This window comes from Aquarana catesbeiana, linkage group LG04 (genome assembly GCF_042186555.1).
Source record: "Aquarana catesbeiana isolate 2022-GZ linkage group LG04, ASM4218655v1, whole genome shotgun sequence".
NCBI lineage: Eukaryota > Metazoa > Chordata > Amphibia > Anura > Ranidae > Aquarana > Aquarana catesbeiana.
In genome coordinates, this window is record NC_133327.1 from 400179623 (window position 1) to 400201689 (window position 22067).

General features: G+C 40.6%; 1 protein-coding gene across 6 annotated transcripts in view; it reads left to right on the forward strand.

Annotated features, from left to right (window-relative positions):
* The window catches only part of NCOA7 (nuclear receptor coactivator 7), a 254603-nt gene that overhangs the window by 162367 nt on the left and 70169 nt on the right, over positions 1–22067 (forward strand). For 5 of the 6 annotated variants that reach the window (XM_073627200.1, XM_073627205.1, XM_073627203.1 and 2 more), the window contains 2 exons: positions 767–1641; positions 7477–7642. In XM_073627200.1, coding sequence (XP_073483301.1) covers positions 767–1641; positions 7477–7642 — 1041 coding nt within the window. The remainder of the gene's footprint in view (positions 1–766; positions 1642–7476; positions 7643–22067) is intronic. The other variant, XM_073627204.1, reaches the window with a different exon arrangement.

Genomic DNA, 22067 nt, shown 5'->3' on the forward strand with positions numbered 1-22067 from the left:
AAAAAACCCATAACTGCATATAGATAAAAATATTATTTTATATATTTGTACATAATAAAGGGTCATTCCATAAAAAAGTGAACATTTATAGTTACAGGTAGAGTCTGGTGAATTGCGTTATCTCCTGGCTTCTTCTATGTTTTGGATACTTTTAGCATCCAGATCTTCCTCCATAATTCTGTCCAACTTTTCCTTTTCTAGCCTCCACTGTTGCATTATTCTTTTAAAATTGGAAAAAAGTGAGCCCCATTAATATTGACCACAGCAGGCATGCATATCTAGAACTTGCATGCAGAGATCCCAGTAATAGTGAAACTATATTTTCCATTTGGCTATATTTCTATAAGTAGGTCATACCACTGTGAAAGGTGAACTGAAATACTTCTGTAATTTTGTGGGCATATTTCAGGTTACCATAGTTTCCTTTGCAGTACCTGTGGTAGTTGGGACACGAGAGGTGACCTTTGCAGTTCCTTTGTTACAATTATCAGTTGTACTTTGATTAAAACCACCAATCACGTCATTCACAAAACATCCGCTTATTTGTGTTACTTATGAGTTTTTTTGCCATACCGTTGTTTTTTTGAACTTTCGTTTTTCAGTATTCTATTCTTTCTTTGATGCCGTTTGTTTTGTTTTTTGTTTTTCCATTTATATTTGAGAATTTTTTTTCTTTGTTTTTATTTAAATTTTTTGGTTCTTTTTTATTTTATTTTTTTTCCATTTTTAACATTCCACACCCATCCATCACTTTTCCCCTTAACAGCGATAGACCAAAGGATCTTTGTCCTCTGTACAGGCCTGGGGAATGGGAGGACCTCTCCTCAGAAAAGGACATCAATCCATTCAGCAAGTTTAAGTCCATGAATAAAGGGAAAAGGAAGAATGGGGTTACTGGTGTGGAGGACCGGAAGATGATGGAAGCAGATGCAGCCACTGAACCAGATACAAATAAACATCTTGACAATACACCCACTGTCCAACTAAATGTAACTGATGCTGACATAAAAGATACTGAAAGGTCCAATGAAATAATTCTGAGCTCTAACCCCAAAAAATCTGACCAGTCACCCACAGAAGATGATTTTATTGAATTGGTTGAAACTTTAGTGCAGCAGAATGGCAATCAAATTTGTGACCAGTCAGATGGAACAGTAGTGTCATCAGGGATTGCAGATTCCAGAATATCAAACTCTGCTTTTACCCAGGAAGATCTGAACTTTAATGAGACCACAGACTCTGTAGATAGAATCACTATCAAAGATGCCATACACGAGCCATTGCCTGAACACAAAAACGTAATAGATACCAAAAATATAGAACTTTGTCTAAGTCCTACTAAAGAGAAAAACTCGAACCCGACAGATTGCGTAAACTTAAAGTCCTGTGAAGCTATTATCAATGTGTCACAAAGTGAAGCATCTATCTGTACCAACTCAAACTCTGATAAGACTGACAAATCCACTGCTGCTAGTTTAAATATAGAGAAGGCCCAGTCTAAGTTAAGCCATGCCTCAGATGAATCTCCAGATTCCTTGTCACCTTGTTCACCTGAAGACCACAGCAAGAAAGCGACCCAGATGGACAGCGAATCTGAGTTAAAGATGTGGTTACAGAAGAGAATGCAAGGGCCAATAGAAGGTGAGATTTATTTTACCATTTATTTGGGTAAAGACATTAAAGCTTAAAGTGGTTGTAAAGCCTTACATATACCCAGTGAAGTGACTGGCCTCAGGTGATACACCGAGATGAACCAAATCCTCCTACATAAGTTGTGCATGTTTATCTACAGCTGTTTTTCCCCTATTCAAAGTGCAGAATTTACACAGGATCTCTGTTTAGAAAAGCATGGGGTGGAGAGCTGAAGTTATATCAGTGAGGAGAAGAGGTCTGAGAGCTTATTGGAGGGAAGGGACAGACCCGTCTTCACACAGCACAACGGAACAGAGCTGAGGCTGTCAATCAGCTGGAGTTCCCTCCCCTGTTACCATTGTTCTCTTTGTATCAGGAAAACGTGTCACAAGTGACTCAAACTGATAGCAGAGGAATGAGGCAGCGGACAGAAATTACACTTAGTTCTCTTGATTAAGACAAGTACACACTATAGAGGGATATGCTTTGTTCATATTTCAAGTTCAAGGTTTAAAACCACTTCAAGCATGGTATCTAGAAGCTAGTGGCAAACACTATAGTAGAGGTGCCCACACAGGTATGGCACATGCATACTTACATCTAACACTATAAAAATTGTCATATCTAAAATTTTTAGCTTTAAAGCTGACATTTACTTTTGCTTTTATCGTGTCTTCCTTGCCCCACCCCATCAACATGCTAAATGGTCTTATTAAATTTTTTTTCTGTCTTCATTACATACGTTATTTTAGACCTAGTGACATCATCACTAGGTCTCTGTGCTTCTCTATACAGACAGGTCATGATTGATGGGAGGAGCCGGCAAGGATAAATAGGAAGAGGTGGTAATGCCCACATGTGATGCTGAACTTCCATCATTAAAAAAAAAACTGAAACCCAATGAATGAAAGGGGAGGGCCAGAGGCAGTTTGCTAGGGAAGGAAAGAGCTAGATGATGCTGAGTGTTCTCCAGTGAGTAAATGAGTCAGGCTGTATCTGACATGCTGCAGCTTCTAAAGTGGCTCACAGTGTGCAGTAAAATCAGAGTAAGCAATTTCATGACAGGAGAAGAGCCTGTAAAACTGTGCATTATGGGAAAGCTACCTTGAAATCATTATTTTGCTTACTAACAATTCTACCTCCGCAGCACAAACTATATACACACCTGTCACTTGCTAGTAATCAAGGAGCCGCAATCTCCTATACTGTTCAATTCAAGTAATCTATAAACCTAGAAACAATAGCCATTGGGGATCTTGTATGGTAACAATTACCGACATAATGTAACATCATATAAAATACTGATAATAGGAGAGAAATCACCGGACACAATAAAGCATATGAGTACCAAAATGATGCCTGGTCCTCCTGTGTGAAGGGAGAGACTGGGGAGAAGAGCTTCAGACGGGCACAACGTTGGATCAATACAAGACTTGGGTAAGTGTCTGGGGGGGGCACAGCGAGTAGCAAAATGTGTGGTTTTTTATTTTTTACTTTTTTTTACCTTTAATACAGGGAATGCATTTAGGTAAAAACTGCTTTAGAACTCATTAGTATATCTCTTGATATCTACACACATTGAAAAATAGTGTTGGGTATAAACATGCAAAAAAGAGTCATTTAATACTCCATTAGGTATTCTATTTATAACATTATGTAACATCCCATCTTTTAAACCGGTTCAAATCCAGGAAACCTCTACTTTTGTATCTTTGTATGGCTGTAAAAAGATATCTCTACCTCCCCTTTTAAAGATTGAATTGTCTCAATCTCCTAATCTTTCAGGATCAGTGACCCCCCCATTGTGACTAACATACATAAATGAAATGTCCTCCCTATCCAGCTGCCCATTAGAGATCACATTTATTTTAGAATTCAAAGAAGCTATAAAAGCAGATAAATCATTTATTGATCCCATGCAAATAAATCATTGTAGCATATACAAAACTGTCATATAAACAGATTGCTGCCATATAAAAACTGGCTAGATAGGGAGAAAACTTTTATTCCCATCGTGGCCCCGCATACCACCACAAGTGATCCAACTCAACTTAATTCCTATAAAAATTCTTTAATTTTTTTCAAGAAGTTTGCCCAAATCTATTTTGGCTATACTCCTCCTGTAGGTCACAGGAGTGCAGTTCATTGGCTGATGTCAATCAGCCAGTCCAGGCTTGGGAAAGATCCCGACTTCATTGTTGGGATCCACCCAGATGTCTGGACCGGCAGCTGGCTCAGCCTCTCAGTGAGACACTGAGAGGCTGAGCCAGCCGCTCTCATGCCCACCACAGTCCGGCGCTCCAGTGACCATCACTGGCTCTCTGCTCAGTGAAGGTTGAGAACTGAGTGATCAGCGGTCTTTAATCGCTCGGTTCTCAGTCTTAGAAGCAGTGCAGGACAGATGCTGCACCCACCTAGGTTAGTATATATAATTTTTTTTTTTTTTCAGAAACCCATATTTTTCAATAGCTTCATGTCTCATAGATTAATAGGCAGCTGTATAACAAGAGGCTGTAATTAAAGATCAAGCCACTCATTTATTCAAGGGTCTGATTCCTTATACAATGGAATTTCACCCCCTCATGGTGGAAAATGGGCACTGGGGATAAACTGGTACTAACATTTCTCTCCTTCTTCTTTTTTTTTTTTTTTTTTTTTTTTTTTTTTTTGTGAAATTTAACGCACCTATCTAATTTCCCATTAATTTTGTTAGGACAATTTACATTTCTTAATTTAATTGTTATACCACATCTCCTTATAATTTGTCCACTTGATTCTTAAGGTAATGGATCAATCTCCAGTTCCAGTTCTTCCAAATCAAGTACTTTTTCACCAGTGTTTTCTTCGCCAATGCACACTTTAAAATTCTGCATAATGTCAAGGCACTCCATTCTAAAATGTAAAAAATGAAACAAACTTTTTTATTCTTCCAAAGCAAATAAACCTTTGCACGTTGGCACTGAATAATAATTGTAACTTTTTTCTTCTCTCTGTTTCTGTCCCTCACTCAGCTAATCTGACCCCAGTGCTGACAGAGATAGGGCAGTAGAGGGGCAAACACGGATACTGTGCAGGGGCCCAACATCCTCCTTATTAACCGATCATGTCATTGGTTGTTAGGACACTGGCAGCTAGAAGGTTTTAATGGTGCACAATGAAAACTTATGGCTTTGTGTAACTAAGTCTTGATCCACACGCTGGATTGTATACAATTTTTGGGGAATTTTTAGGCATTTTTGCCAAGGCACTCCTGAATAAACCTGAAGGCACCGTGGTTGAAAAAGACTGCTTTACACATCTTGAAAATCAAAAACCATGAATCCTTTTAATCCATAGAGTATATATTGCCACCTCCTTTTCTCATTATTGTCCTCTGTACCATAAAGTTAAACTTCTTGCAAATGTGTTGACTTCTAAAGTACCGTATTTTTGGGACCATAAGAGGCACCTAGGTTTTACAGGAGGAAAACGAGAAAAGATATTCTGAACCAAATCGTGTACTAAAATATTTTCCAGTGCCAAAGAAATGCAGCCTGACCAGTGCCATAAACGCAGACTGACCATTGCCAATAATGCAGAGTGACCAATAATGCAGAGTGATCATTGCCACAAACACAGCCTTACCTGATGTTATCCCATCCGCAGACAGAGCAGCCGAATGCTATGTTTACTGTGTCTGGCAGAGCAGGGGGATCGCCTGCCCACGAGGGGTTGGGGGAGACGGGGGGCTTTCCTGCCTCTCTTCCGGAGGGGGCGGGGATGGGGGGCGGTGCCTGTCATATTTTCGCACCATAAGACGCAGAGACATTTTCCCCATATTTCTGGGGGAAAAAAGTGCGTCTTGTGGTCCGAAAAATACGGTAACAAAGTGTCTGACCGAATTAAAATTCAAACCCCTGGACAATAGGCACATTTCATCTGCTAATAACTTGCCTTGAGGGCAGGCTCAGGACTTCAAATTTTGTTTTCGATACTGTCCGCATGCCTCTTCCTACATTTTCTTCCCTATTGTCCTCCTCCATTTTTGTTTCCACTTTTTATGCCCCGTGCACACGGTCGGATTTTCCGACGGAAAATGTGTGATAGGACCTTGTTGTCGGAAATTCCGACCGTGTGTAGGCTCCATCGGATTTTCCCGACACACAAAGTTTGAGAGCTTGCTATAAAATTTTCCGACAACAAAATCCGTTGTTGGAATTTCCGATCGTGTGTACACAAATCCGATCCGAAGTGCCACGCATGCTCAGAATAAATAAAGAGATGAAAGCTATTGGCTACTGCACCGTTTATAGTCCCGACGTACGTGTTTTACGTCACCACGTTCAGAATGATCGGATTTTCCGACAACTTTGTGTGACCGTGTGTATGCAAGACAAGTTTGAGCCAACATCCGTCAGAAAAAATCCTAGGACTTTGTTGTCGGAATGTCCGATCAATGTCCGACCGTGTGTACGGGGCATTATTCTTCTTTTTTGTCGTTCTGGTCACTGATATGTTTATAACTATCCCTTGTCCAGATAACAAAGATGAATCTGTGTCCGTTTCTGCCAAAGTGGTGTTGGTGACATCAGTATCGACCTCGGGAAAAACCAACATTTTTCTGTCCTTTTTAAAATTACCTTAATATTTCTTGTACGGTCTAAATCAGGGGTACTCAACCTTTTGAAGAGCGAGGGCCACTTAAGTGATTTGGTAACCTGTCGTGGGCCACAGTGAAATGAAATGGTTGAGAATTTCACATTTTCTATCTTGAAAAGCATAATGAAGATTTGAAATTAAACAATCGGGCTCATCGTTTTCCATGGGACCAATCACCGTTGGATGTTTACCCACTATTGCATCTTGTGGGTGTGGTGCACTTTTTCAGAAAGCGCAACAAACCTGCAGGATATAAAATAACTCTATGGCTATCTTGCAGGAAAGCCACAGGCGCTCTGCCCTGCACCCACAGATTCATGTAAAAGCAGCCTAATAGTTGTTAACCATTCTATAAGTGCTAATATAACCATTGCAAAAGCTATTATAGCCAGTGTGTTAAACCCAATGACCTTCTTTTCCTCTTGCAGCTGCTGCTGGCATCACTCTTCATGCTGCTGGAAAGGATTAGAGGAAGAGTGCACTTTGTATCACTTGGCAGTACTACAGAGAAAGCAGTGGTTTATGCAGTTCCTGCGCCATCCGCTGTTGGCGCTGTCTTACTGATCTGATGCTCTGGGATGGTGGTTCGGCAATCCCAGAGCATGATTAACTAACAGGTTGCCGATCCCAGGCATTCGCTTCCCTGGTTTAACCATTTGCAGTCCCGCCACAGTACATGTACTGCAGCAGGGCGGCACATGCAGACACAATCGTGTACATCATGTGCCTGCACCGTCTTTGGGAGAGTGTGTGTAGTCGCCCCCCCCCCCCCCCCTGCAACTCCTGTGCTGATTGCAGATCCCAATGCTCAGGGCCCAGTGATCACGTGATCCCTATGCAATCACATGATCACAATATCAGCAAAGCTATATGGATAAGAAGGAATATGTGGTGTTCCTCTTCATGTGATAGTTTTTGTACTTGGTGATTGACCCCGCACTGTCACATATGGCATGGGAAGAGCCCTTTGCCCTGTGTAAGCTCAGAATAGAGCACCGCTCTTCCTTGTTCCTGCTGGCTAAATGGAGCAGCAGCAGGAAAGAGAACGTAAGGCAATTATATACCGTTGGGGAGGCTTTTGCTTTGCTCTGCATGGGCAAAATTCATTTTTTTTTTTTTTTTAATCTGCTTTGTGAACTTTTTTAAATAAGTAATAAAAAAGAAAGGTTCTCTATTGTAAAAATACATGTTTTCTTGCTGACCTAGATATGCTGCCCTCCAAAGAAGAAAAGAGCAAAAACCCACCTATGTTTCTGTGCGTTAAAGTAGGCAAACCAATGAGGAAATCTTTTGCCGCACAAACGTCAGCTACGGTGCAACATGACTGGAAAAGAAAGCAACTTGAATATTGGTTTGCAGTCCCGCAAGAGAGGTTAGTAGAAGTTGACTTCTTTGTGTGTAAGGGATATACCTATTTCAACTGACAGCATTTATTTTTGTTATTTTAATTACTGCATACCAAAAAAAAAAAAAATTCCAATAAAGCAGGCATTGCACTAATTGCCTAAGGGCCATCCGCTCCATACTAAATCGATGTATAAGGCAGGGTTCAAATTTATATGCGAATTGGATGCATTTTTAACCACATAACATGTGAATGTGACCGGCTTTTAATAGAGCCAGTTCACACATGTCCAGGGTGGCCACGGTGTGGTTTTGAAAAGGGTCCAATGCGTTTTTGGGTCTGGTTCAGGTGCGAATTCACGCAAACATTTGCACCTATATCGTACCTGAACCAGTGAACAGAAATACACCGCACTGCAAATCGCAGCCGGACATGTGTGAACTCAGCCTTAAATTGTTTAAACACTTAAGTAGTTAGACGCTTACTTCCCCCCCTGCTTCCGTCTAAAATGGCTAGGCAAATGGGACATTCACAATCTCTTCTGATTCTGAACTTTGCTGCACCCTTTCCAATGCAGATGCAGAGGGTAAGTATGCTTTTTACATTTTTTTTTTTTTTTTTTTTTTTTTTTTTAGTATGCCGCAGTTTGATGCAAAGTCTTTTGTTTTTCTCCGTTTTTAACATTGAGGAATGCTTGAAACAACTTTCTGGTTTCAATCAACTCCTGCCAATAATTATTACATCTATAGCTCACTGATTATTGGTGTGAGGTTGCAAATTTGAGGTCTTCATAAAAAATGATGTCCAGGACACATCAGCTGTCAGTGCAGGTTGGACACAAAAGGCAGCTTTGCCCATTTTGTGTTTGGTGATGTATGGATGTCCACTGATTTTCTAAGGTGTTCTACACAAACCCCACTTACCACTGACATTATAATAAATACACAGACATCTGATAGCAGGCGAATGTTAACACAGAACTTCACATGCAAAGATAAGGACTCGCCTGTGTAGGGAGACTCTGACCTGTATGATTTTGTGTTTTGGACTTGGAAAAAGTCAGTAGTGCAGTCTCAGCAATGGAGCTCATATATATGCAGCAAAAGCAGTTTTGAACAGCAGATAAATGCTTATTCGTGCAATTTTATTCTGGTTTATCATTTGATAACTTTTATACAGGTTGCTGTTTGAAGTCCCAAGAAGTTGGGCTGGTTTGATTGCTTGAAACTAAATTTAATAATACTAGTAATAACTGCTAAATAAAGTTGCAAGTGGGGGGATTAAGAGCACCAATTTCTATATTTCACTTTTGGTTATTCTCTCCTTATTTATTTATTACAGGTGTATATATAGTGCAGACAATTTCCACGACTTTTTACATATATTTACATTCACATCAGTCCCTGACCTCAAAGAGCTTACAATCTAAGGTCCCTAACTCGCATTCATACATATACTAGGACCAATTCAGACAGGAGCCAATTAACCTACCAGCATGTCTTTGGAGTGTCGGAGGAAACCGGAGTAGCCGGAGGAAACCTACACAGGGAGAACATGAAAACTGGTTAAGATTTGAACAGACAACCCTAGTGCTGCTGGGGGGGGATTCTAACAACTTTTATTATTATTAATATCATTGATATGATATTGTTATGATAAAAGTGAAAACAATGTGGTTGTATATGTGGGCTTTATTTAGCAAGGTGTTTGGTTGCTGTGGAGTAACAAAGACATCTATTTTTTTTTTTTTTTTTTCTTTTAAACTCAAATCAAGACTGGAAAAATAATATCTTCTAGAGCAGTGTTTCTCAAACATTTTTTGTTTTGCAGCACACCAAAAAGATCTAAAAATTTTCACGGCACACCTGAAAAAATTTAATAATTTTTGTGGTGAAGAACTTATTTATTTATATATGTAAAAATAAATAAGTTCTTCACCACAAAAATTCTTAAATCTTTTCAGGTGTGCCGTGAAAATTTTTAGATCTTTTTGGTGTGCTGCAAAACAAAATGTTTCTCTTTCAGAGTTCCACACTTGATTAAGTATTTCTCCATTGCTAAACAATGAACAAACTTTATTTATAAGCATCAATTTTGGAATTGAACTGTCTTTATTATTCTAATGTAATATAATTAGAGCGATCGAGTTCTCCCGAGATCTCGCACAAGTCTCGCGTTACGAAAGGAACCAATGACTGACAGAGATTGCGTATTTATATATGTTACTTTTTTAACTTTTGGGTAGTGGAGGTAAAATAAACCGTATTTAAAATGCAATATAAAATGTTTATTGATTGTACAGAGTAACAGACAATAAAAGGAGTATTCATTTCATATGCAGTAAACCATTCATTGTATAAATGTATAGGAAAGGTACAAATAGCATAGGCATAGTAAAAATTATATACACATAGCAGCACATGATCTAGTATAAATAAGAAAGGTAGTAGAGCATAATAATGTTAGCAACAATATGCCTGATGGCGACACATGCACCCACATAGTAAATATGCATTTAGTAAGTAGGAAACAATGTATTAATTTACGATGTATAAAGGGGGAACAGATGGTGCAGATGACTGTGGTTCCATGTAAGATAGCTGAAGCATCAAAAAACAGAGCTCGACGCGTTTCATGGCATCTACGTCACCCACGTGGCGTTGGCGGTATACTTATATCCCCCACTCAGAGCTGGCTGTTCACACGACCAGTCTCTCTTTGGGGTCTCTGCACACCAGCCCTACCCTCGTTCGGCTGCCAGTGCCTTTTGATGCTTCATACGGGTAGGTTCTCTTCTTCCCCCCTTTTCGTTCCTTTTCTTCACCTATTGTCTTTCTCCTTGGTTTAGGCATACTTTTTTGGTGAACTTCTCTTCCTCATACTCTCCTACAATCTTACCCTTGCAATTTTCCATGCACTGGTTACTATCACACTCCCACCCATTTGGTCTATTCCTATATTCACCCATTTGGTTTATCCTTATATTTACCCCTATGTCGCCTTTCTTTAGGCATAGATTCTCTTACACATCTATTTACTCAGACCATCACCAACTTCGGAACTCACTGGGCTCACTATTTAATGAATAAAACACTTACTATATACTCTATATATCTAACATAATACTACCATTCTGTTCCCAGATTCGTTTGTTCCCATGATAATACACTCTTTTTCATGAACACACTCTGCCTCATTCCATCCCTTTCATCCTGTCCGATGTCGCATCATTATGTATGCCGCCTCGGCTCCCGTGGAGAGTTTACATCCGTGGCCTACCGTACGCCCATCTCTGCGCATTTGCACTTGCTGCCTGAGTTGGTGAGTGTGTTCGGCAAAAACAACTATATATACTTTATGTTCATCTACTATTATTTTTTATTTTTTATTTCTCTATATGGACTATGTGGTTCATTATACTTTTTATATATACATCCCGTAGGAAACACATTTGCATCAGCTCCTGATGAGTGGGGAATACCCACGAAACGCGTCGAGCTCTGTTTTTTGATGCTTCAGCTATCTTACATGGAACCACAGTCATCTGCGCCATCTGTTCCCCCTTTATACATCGTAAATTAATACATTGTTTCCTACTTACTAAATGCATATTTACTATGTGGGTGCATGTGTCGCCATCAGGCATATTGTTGCTAACATTATTATGCTCTACTACCTTTCTTATTTATACTAGATCATGTGCTGCTATGTGTATATAATTTTTACTATGCCTATGCTATTTGTACCTTTCCTATACATTTATACAATGAATGGTTTACTGCATATGAAATGAATACTCCTTTTATTGTCTGTTACTCTGTACAATCAATAAACATTTTATATTGCATTTTAAATACGGTTTATTTTACCTTCACTACCCAAATGCTTCATTTTAAAGTCCCAACTTCCCTTTTCTATTGTACCAAATACCGGGATGGAGGCACTTAATTGTGCCTCATATAAAGTCCCAATTCCCTCCTATATATATTTTTAACTTTTGAGACATTGATTTACCACTTAATTTTTCGATGTGTTCAAGGTTTCAAAATGCTAGCAATTTTAAATATTCCCACAGCACACCTGCAAATCTCACGCAGCACACAGTTTAAGAATCACTGTTCTAAAGTCTGATTGTTGTAGAGCAGCCACAACCTTTACTTTTAGATACCTTGATAATAATGGCCACTAAGGTTCTCTCATTGGATAGGCGGAAGTGCTTAACCCTAAATTTAGGGAAAATGGGACCCTTGTAAAAGAGTGCATCAATGAGTAGAGGTGTGTACAGGAGAGGTTTCTTCTTTAAAAGTTTTGTCATTTCTTTTCTAAACTGGCCATAGTCTTCATAAGTGTGTCCATTGTACCGACACAGTCTGACCATTGTCAAGGAGTGCTATCAGAAGAGAGCTGCAGCTCATCTAAGTTTACAAGCACTTTCAAATGTGCAAGAGAGCTGAAGTAGAAGCCAACACTAGTTTACCAGAAGAGGAGCTATCATCAGTTCTTCCAAAATTAACCGGCCAATTTAGGTGCCTCTCACATACATGAGATCCATCTCCCGATCTGGCCACAATCTGTCAGCTCATGTTTAAAGCCGAATTTTTACCCATAAGAACTCGATAAAAAATAATGTTCTTTAGCAAGGAACATACATTCCACAATCATAATTATGATACTAAAATTAGTGTGTGCTTTAAATTGCATCCAGCATTGCTCCCGTTTCTTCTTGCTGGAGGCTGCCATTTTGCTGAAGCCCAGAACCTCTGAACAGCAGTAAATCCTAAAGCGGAGCTAAATCCATATACGGTTTCAAAAACCTCAACCAAACTGTCATACCATCCAATGGCTGGTGTCATATCTAATCAGATGCGCAGCACCATGGCAGTTGCAGAATAAACAGAAGCAGCTTCCTTGGCTGTAAAGGATAGGAGGGTTTATTTGCACTTTAAGACTGTCAGCAGATCGGCCTCTACAAATTCAGCTGTGCCTAAAAATGGAGAGCAACTGAGCATGTGCAGAACAGGGTGAGACAGTGGATTACTGGATTTTAAACAGTATAGACACTTATTTTTAATGTTTTACATAGCTATACCTGCAAAAGGGGCCAGTCTGAAGTTGTCTAGTAGGACTTAATTTTGACTAAAGTTTCACTTGAAGTTTGAAAAGGCTGACTAATTCTCCTTTTTAAGGTAGTTAAAACTTCTAAATTTGTATTTCCCATGGGAATTTTTTTTCACTTGGTACCTTTTAAGTTTTGAGCAGCGGGTTGATCTGTTACAGGTCCTGGTCTTGCCTTTCAGACCAGGAAAAAAAAAAACAATAGAATGTCGTACTTCACAGGGTGGATCTTAAGTGGTGTAAAATACGTTTAAGTAGTAGTATTTGGACAGACTGGGTAGGGTTAGAATCCTGTGGTGTTTTTTTTTTTTTTCTGTCCTAGATGGTACCATTCCTTTTCTTGTCTTGGTTGGAAAATCTTCTGAATGTGCATACGGATCGCAGTCAAAGCCTGACAGAGCATCTGTGTCCAGAACTTAAAGCGGGGTTCCACCCAAATTTTGAACAATATCTGTATGTATTCTCTTCCTTGCCTAGATGCTGACATGCCGTTTAAAAAAATTTAAATCGCCGTAATTACCTTTTATTTTTCTATTCTTCTTTGCACTTCCTGGTTCTCCTCCCGTGGGAGTAGGCGTGTTTCTAGCCTCTCCCAGACTCCTGGGAGCTAGTCTCAGGCTTCCCAGGATGCCACTGAGCATGTGCGGGAACGAGCGGTGAATGCTGGGAGCACAGCATTCACCACATCCAAGAAATAAATGCTTGTGGGCTTCAAATGCCCACAATGAAGATGGAAACCGCCTGCAGTGAATAATATAAGTTATTCTTTCCGACGAAATCTGACACAGGTGGACATATTACACACAATATGTGAGTATGTAATGCTGAGAAGAAAAGTTTGTGAATGAACTCAAAAAAAAAAAAACGATAGATAGGTGGACCCCCGCTTTAAGAGAATCTTCTTTTTTTTATTACCATCCATAGTTTTGGGGTGCATTTGTGCGTAAATGTGGAAAGGGGGATGGAGGGACTGATGGAATTTATAAATCCAATCTATTTTTCCCAACCCACAGATAATCATAAAGTTCTGGAACATAACTGCTGAGTGGATTTGACCTTATTATTTTTCTTTTAGCTAAGGAGTGGCTGCCCCAATGGGATTCCTTATCACTGAGCGCAACAACAAAATATCACGCCTTTCCCTTTTTAGCGCTAATATCTCTAACTGAAATGAAATGTACGATGTGCTGATAAAACGCCATATGACTTTTCACTAATAATGTAACAGAAATCTACCTGATGAGAGCTTGCTTTCATTAGGTAGGTGTTAAAAGATCAGCCTGTTACCAGGTCAAATTGAGGTACATACACTGCTTGCGTTTTAAAATGTTTTTTTTTTTCTTTAAGTATGTATTGAGAATTACAGAGCTGCAATCATTTGTGAATGTTATATTTGCCTGAAGTTTACCTTTAATTACAATGTTTTCTGAGTCCCTGATCTGGAACAACATGCATCTTTTGTGTTCATTCACACAGGGTACATTGAGCTGCGCTAAACTGTGTTGATTAATGCAGGCTAAGCGTAAGGACACATAGAAAACAATAATTTGCTATGTCCACTGTTCCCAACATATATATTCATTGCTGTGCATTGGGTACAATGCATAGATACGCATATCAAAACACCACCGCACATCAAAATCAATATGCTATTGTGCATAGAGTTGATGAGTTTATTTTGTGATATTTCAATACGGTTTAAAAAATCAACACTGGTGCATTGTAACAGATCTTTGCACTGCCCCGTCACAATGCAGACCAGCGCAAATTATACAGACCATAACTCGCACAGCAGTGGTGTGAATGGGCTCTTAAGCTGTATAGCTATTATTATGAAATTTTTGTTGTTCAATGTTCTTTTGAATTTGCCTTCAACTATGTAGTACAAAGGCCCACCTGACAATTTGAAAGTTTTTAGGCTTAACCTCATCTTATATGGTTTTGGTAAATCTGGGGGAAGTTGTATTGTGTGTAGATAGCTTAAAGCAGAGTTCCACCCAGAAATGGAACTTCTGCTGATCCGGCCCCCCCCCCTTCGGTGTCACATTTGACACCTTTAGGGGAGGGAGGGGGGAGCAAATATCTGTCTAATCCAGGCACTTGCTCCCTCTTCCGGCGAAAGAGCGCCGCAGAATCCGCAGTGAACTACACCATGTCTGGCCCCTCCTCCATCACCACCGCTGTCTTCTAGGAGACACACAGGTTTCAGAAGACAAGGCTTCACTTCCTGATTCTCCTACTGAAGATGCCGGCGCCTCCCCCTCGAGCCGAGGGATGGGTCGGCTTTGGGTGAGGACATCGCAGGCGCCCTGGACAGATAAGTGCCCTTATTTTGAAAGTCAGCAGCTGCAGTATTTGTAGCTGCAGGCTTTTAATTTTTTTTTTTTTTTTTTTTGCAGGTGGAACGCCGCTTTAAGGGCTTGTTCACAATCGACTAAAATTTTGAATGCTTAACAAACACTCCTATAGTGTTAGTATGGGTGTTAGACTCGTGTTAATGAGCTTTAGTATTGGCGTTAGACTGGCGTTTTACAAGCGTTAATGATGAGTTAAAAATGCTCTCCAAAAGCCCTATGGGCAGTTTTGGAGCGTTTTGATGAGCATTAAGGCAAGTTAAAACCACTCCACAAATGCCTATTCCATTACAGTTAATAAACAAATCTTAACGCACCGCAACTGCCTGCCAGAGCATTTGAAAACATTACCATAGACTTGAATGGGAGGCGTTGAAAGGCTTCAAACGCCTCCTGACTCGACATGAGGCTTCAGTTTTGATGCAACGCTAGCACTTCATGTTCTGATAGTGTGAACAGCACTATGTGCTTTTGATTGTATCATTTGCATAGGTGTTTTTAATGCCTCTCAAAATCCTCCTTTTACTTTCAATAGATTTGTATTGAAAATTATCAAAAGATGCATAATAACAAGGTAACAATGTAGAAACATTTCTAGAGCCTGTACCAACAGAGACTGAACAAAAAAAATCTTTATTTTTACCAGGATACATGCATTGAATCATAAAATATTATATCAGCATGCGCAGCCGACAATGAGAGATCTCTCATATTGCTCAGGGACTATACAAGTCCAGTATTGGTTACTCTAACCACTAAGACAAAAGGCATATAGAAGATCTGAGAGGTGGGCATGAGAGCCCATTCACAGTGTTTTGTTGGGGGATCTCGAGTGTGCCTTACAAATATCCGACTACCTCATGCCCTTCCAGGGGCGGACTGACAACTCATGGGGCCCCCGGGCAATAGGAAAAGATTATGGGGCCCCCGGGCAATAGGAAAAGACTATGGGGCCCCCGGGCAATAGGAAAAGACTATGGGGCCCCCGGGCAATAGGAAAAGATTATGGGGCCCCCGGGCAAAAGGAGAAGATTATGGGGCCCCCGGGCAAAAGGAGAAGATTATGGGGCCCCCGGGCAAAAGGAGAAGATTATGGGGCCCCCAGGCAATAGGAGATTATATGCCCCCCCCAGGCAGTAGGAGATTATGGGGCCACACAGTATACACACACAGACACACAATATACACACACAGTATACACACACAGAATACACATACACACACTGAAAAGGTACTGGAGAGGCGGGGAAGCTCTAATCTTGGGATTTTTAAAAAAACACAGATTTTTACATACTGTCCCTGGTTTTATTGAGGCTGGCAACCCTGATGTGGCCCCTTAGTGGCATGGGGCCCTCGGGCAGTGCCCGAATGGTCGGTCCGCCCCTGTGCCCTTCTCCCAGATCCCTCCTGAGTAGAGCCATAGACAGAAGGAGAACCTTCTCATTAAAGCGTAGTTCCACCCGTTTTTTAGTTTATTGCAAAAAGTGAAGCTGCTGACTTTTAATAAACACACTTGCCTGTCCCACGGTCTAGCGATGCGGGCGCCCGGAGCCTTGCTCCCCCCCCCCTCCCTGCGGCCCCATCATAGCAACTGACGGCCGTAAGCCGGCACTGGGCATCTGCGAGTTGCACTGCGCTCTATTGGCCAGGAGTGTGACATGTCCCAGAAGTTTGCTGGCAGGGAGTGGCGAGAGGAGGAGTTGCCTAGGCGGCCGAGAAGAGGAAGGAGGAAGTTTCACTTTGCGGTAATACATTTTCATTAAGCTATAACCGATTCAAAATCCAGGTAAAACCGAGAACAATAAAAGTTACAATTATGTAAATAAACTCCCCCCTTAGGGGGAACCTGTGAAACCTGTGAAAATCTTATGGGGTGGGAACTCAAGAGCCGTACCACGAAGAGTTAGGATAATCCAGCTCATATAGGTACCGGCTATACTGAGATCAACCAGGAAAGTGAGTGTGTTCCCACAAAAACAACCTCCTGCTTTTAATGCCAGTGTGAACTTGGCCTTGGAGTTCTCGCTCTTCCGATCTGCATGCTTGTTTCAGGCCAGTAACTGAAATGATTGATGCTATTAGACCAGCAAGATTGCTCAGCAGCTAGTATTCTCGGAAGGTGGGCAGCCTTTGTAATTCTCGAAGTGCGATCTCTTGGTAAATGCTGAGGGCCCGCATTGCACAAAGCTTTTGACTCGCATGTTTACTGTGAGGGGCAATTCCTATGTGTAGAATATTCACATATTCAACTCTTCTGCATAGCAGCAACTTAAAGCTGGAGGCTCTGGAAGATTTTTGTCATTTTAGTAATGTATCTCAGATATTTTTCTTTTTGTGTATAATTAAATACAAGTTGTAATTTTTTCCTTTTTAGCAGGGCTTTAGAGTGCACAGTGAAATGACAGTTAAGCAGTGAATGCAATGAACCGTTTGTCTGACATTTTGAGGCCAGCAGAAATGTTGGCTTGTTAATCAACTAGCACTTCCCAGCTTACGAGTCTAGAAATTGGCACAACTGAGCTACAAACAATCTGATGAAAACACAACCAAATATTATCTCTGTACAAGTGCTTAGGACTTTTCATATGTCACAGGACTGGCTCTTGAATTATCCACTATATACAGAACCATATAGAAGTTGTATGAGTTCACTGAAGATTTATATTGGTGATAACCAAAAGCAAGATTTATTGAATGCCAAAAAAAGCATAAAAAAACATAAGCACATAGATGTAGAAGAATTATAATAACATCCACGGACTAAAAGATGCAATTGGGTAAGTCATTCCATACAAAAAATAAGCAAGCCCCTTGTTAGGATCAGTGCCATGGTGGTAGCATTTACATCTACTTCAGACCAGCCGTGATGGTGTAAAATGCCTTCAGCCGACAGGAGATAATCTAGAGTTTTAACCCATGTGGGGGATTGACAGCAGGAAGCTCCTAGTATCCTCAGACTTGAGCCACTCTGGCCAGAACTAGCAAGCCAAAGATGTCATGCAAGCTGCACCAGATGCCAGGGAAGCTGGGGAAGAGCCACATGACCATGGAATGTAGTGGAACGCACGGGTATTCTGGAGTGTTGGTGTGAGAACGCGTTTCGTGCATATGCTCTTTTTCAAGTCTTGTGACCATAATCTTAGACACTGGGTTATAAGGGGTGTAGAACGTAAGGGGAAGGAGGAGCCTATAACTACACCACCTCCATCACCTGTTCATTAGCCATAATAATGTTACAACCGTTATTACAATTAAAAAGTAATAATCAGACATATCAGTAGCATAAATAATAAAATAAAAATATATCTATGTAAACATAAGACCCCTGTATATTGCCAGTTAGAAGAAAAAAGAATATACCGTAAATATAAACCACTTAATTTCAAATAGAAAATAAAAAAAAATTGAGTGAAAATAAATTTCACATTTTACCTCTGACAATATTAATTCAGATCAGCTGAATAGTCTTATAAACTGCAAGTAAAATCTCAACTTTTTAAGGGCTCTTTTACACTGGCAGCAATGATTACCACCCTCTGAAATGTGATTTGCCATGAATCGCAGGCATTCAGCAGGCGCTTATGCCATCTCCTGACAGCTGTTTTTTTCCCGGTTTTATTTTTAATTGTCGAGTGCCATTTTTTTTTCCATCGCAGGATCACATTGCAGCTAGGAGCCAAGTTTTTTTGGCTCACCGTTGAATTACGGCCCCATTGATCTTAATGGCCGAGTTTGATAAGCGGTGCCACCACTTTGCAGCTTAAGGGGGAGTGATTGGAAGAGTGGTAAAAACATGGATCAAAAAGAACTGCACATTTTTACTGCTCCCTAACCACCAGCGTAAACAAGGCCTAGTAGACAGAGGTGAGAGGTTCAATTTACCTGGAGACGAGCTTTAGGCCTCATGCACACCTGGTTTTTAGCATGCGGTTAATGGGACTCCATTGTTTAGGAGCAGTGGCTGGCAGCCTGTAAAACTCTGAGGTGCTGAAAGCTGCTGGTGCTGGATGGTGCACCAAGTGGTACTGATGGTTAGGGCAGTATGGGCCCAGGGGCGAATGCAAACAGTATGCGTAACAGGCATTCGCACCTGGGCACATACCGCCCTAAGAGCCCTTTCACACCGGGCTGCCCATAGCGGCGTTTTACCGTTGGATTTGCGGCGCATTTGCGCTTTTACCCCCCCGCTAGCGGCCGAGAAAGGGTTAAAGCTGCCCGCAATGCGTCGCAATAGCGGCGTTTTGCCGGCGGTATCCCAGCGCTGCCCCATTGATTTCAATGGGGAGCAGCGGTGGAGGAGCGGTAAACACACCACTCCTTCACCGCTCCAAAGAAGCTGCTGGCAGGACTCTTTTTTCCCGTCCTGCCAGCGCAGCGCTCTGGTGTGAAAGCCCTCGGGCTTTCACACTGGAGACAATGCTGCAGCTGTTTGAGGGCGGATTGCAGGCGCTATTTTTAACGCTATAGCGCCTGCAAAACACCCTCGGTGTGAAAGGGGTCTTAATGTAAGTATTGCTTGGTGCACTGTCCAGCCGCAGCAACTTGTCAGCCTTTCATAAAGAGTTTTACAGGCTTCCTTCAGTGGGTTTGACAGTGCGCCAGTGCCTTCTGCCTGCAATTAAACGCCAGAGTCTTGTGCACTGAGGCTTAATGCTCATTGGGCATGAGGCCTAAATGGAAGTGCTAATTGTCACTTTAAACAAGCTGCTAGCAGGCTTCAGTAACCTTCAGCACTTTGTGAAGCTTGTTAAGTTTGAGGCTGGGTTCACACTAGTGCGATGCCAGACATTGCATGTGATATGCACAGCATTGCTGTGCATATCACATGCGATGTCTGTGCAATGCAAATTCAGCCATGCAAACCGTTTGGTTGAAATCGCATTCGCATTAAAATGGTGCAGGACCCTTTTTTTGGTTCACACCCATGCGATTTTGATCCCTGTACCAATTTTTACAGTTCGCACTGCGTTCTGCGAACCAATCTGGGGTAGTCATTAACTTTACATTGACACCCGCATCGGTTTGCAGATGTCAGTGTGAACCGTCTGCAATTCAGGTGTGATGCGGGAATCTGCACAGGAATCGCAGGGTTTCCCGCATCGCACCAGTGTGAATCGAGCCTGAATCTGATGTTTGTTTGTTAAGGGTTCAACAATGCTCCTTGGTGCTCACTGAAAGCTTTGCAAATACTTTGTTAAAATTGAACTAAAGGCAAAACTTTTATTATTACTTTTATTTTTCCTTGTCAAAAGAAGTTTATTGAGTATACAATATTATAAAGATACATAAAGTAAGTTTACAAGGATCTATAAAGTAAGCTCATTGTTTTACAGTAGGGATTATATAGGTAAATATCATGAAATTTCAAATATTAAACATTGGGTTCACGTAAACCTAAATTAAAGATGTATATCATTTCCTTAGTTACTTTTGTAGGTATTTAAATGATTTATACCTACTATATATATTGTTTACAGGTAGAGTGTATATAGGTCAAATAAATTCTGATAATGAGCTTTAATCGTAAGGTGGAGAAAAGGAAAGAGAAAGAAGAAAAAGGGTAGAAAGGCAGAGGTATGGTCCACAAGGTTGTCCCGCTCGTCAGTTTATTATTCTTTTTAGTTCTCTTTGAAGCCTTAGAATGGGTGTCTCTGTAAGTCATTTAATCTGTTACCATGGCAACAGGACAGAGTCATTGAAATTTGACAGGAACTGTTGTTTTATCCAAGGATGCCAAAGTTTTTCAAATTTTGGAATTTGATTTTGATCGATGGCTACCATCTTAGCATGGGACATTGTATTATTCATTCTGTGAATTGTTTCTGCTAGTACCAACGTAGGAGATTTCCATGCCTTGGCCACTGTTTGTTTTGCAGCCGTTATTAGTTGGATCATAAGTTTGAATTGAGAGAGTGTTAACCATTCCGGTTTTAGATTAAGTAAAGTTATATATGGATCTGGTTGTATTATTTTTTTAAATATTTTAGATGCAATCACGAAGACTTCCTTCCAGAAGGTTTGGATTACTGGGCACGTCCACCATATGTGTAAATGTGTGCCTATTTCTGGGCATCCTCGAAAACAAAGAGCTGAGGTATTAGGTGAATATTTTGCCACTCTAGCGGGTACAAGGTACCAGCGAGTTAGGACTTTATAATTTGTCTCCAGTGCTAAGATGTTGGGTGAAGATGACTTAGATGTGAGCCATATGTTAGACCAGTCCGTGTCTTCTAAAGTTCGTCCCAGGTCCTCCTCCCACCTCTGAACGTAAGAGGGTCTATTAAGATTTACTACTCCATATAATTGATTATAAAGTGATGAAATTGTACCTTTAGCAAATGGATCTTTTGTACAGATTGATTCAAAAATGGATAATTGGGATAATGGTGTATCCCCCTTTAGGAATGGTGTATAGAAATTTTTGATTTGGAGATATCTAAATATCTCTGAGTTTGGTAGATCATATTTTTCTCTAAGCGATGGGAATGAAAGGAATGATTTAGATGCTATGAAGTCATTTAGTGTCTGAATGCCTGATGTTGTCCAAGCTTTAAAAGAATTTGGGTAGATCCATGTCGGATAAAAGGCCGGATTTTTGATAAAAGAGAGGAGAGGATTGTGTGGAGATTGTAACTGATATTTGGTTTTTAGTTTATCCCAGAGAGATAAGAAGTGTTTAGTTATGGGATTATGAATTTTAAAGCGGTCTTTAGGATCAAGCCATAACAAGTTTGATATTAATAGAGGGTCATTTTCTGAAGCCTCTATAAATACCCATAATGGGATTTCCTGTTTTGCATGGTATTTGGACAGACTGGCCAAATGTGCTGCTCTGTAGTAGTTAGTAAAATTAGGGTATCCCAGGCCTCCTTTATTTTTGGGAAGATGTAGTGTGTGTATAGGTATACGTGGTTTAGAAGAGCCCCATATAAACGAAGTTGCTCTTTTTTGTACTATTCTCAAAAAATGGGAAGGAATTGTAA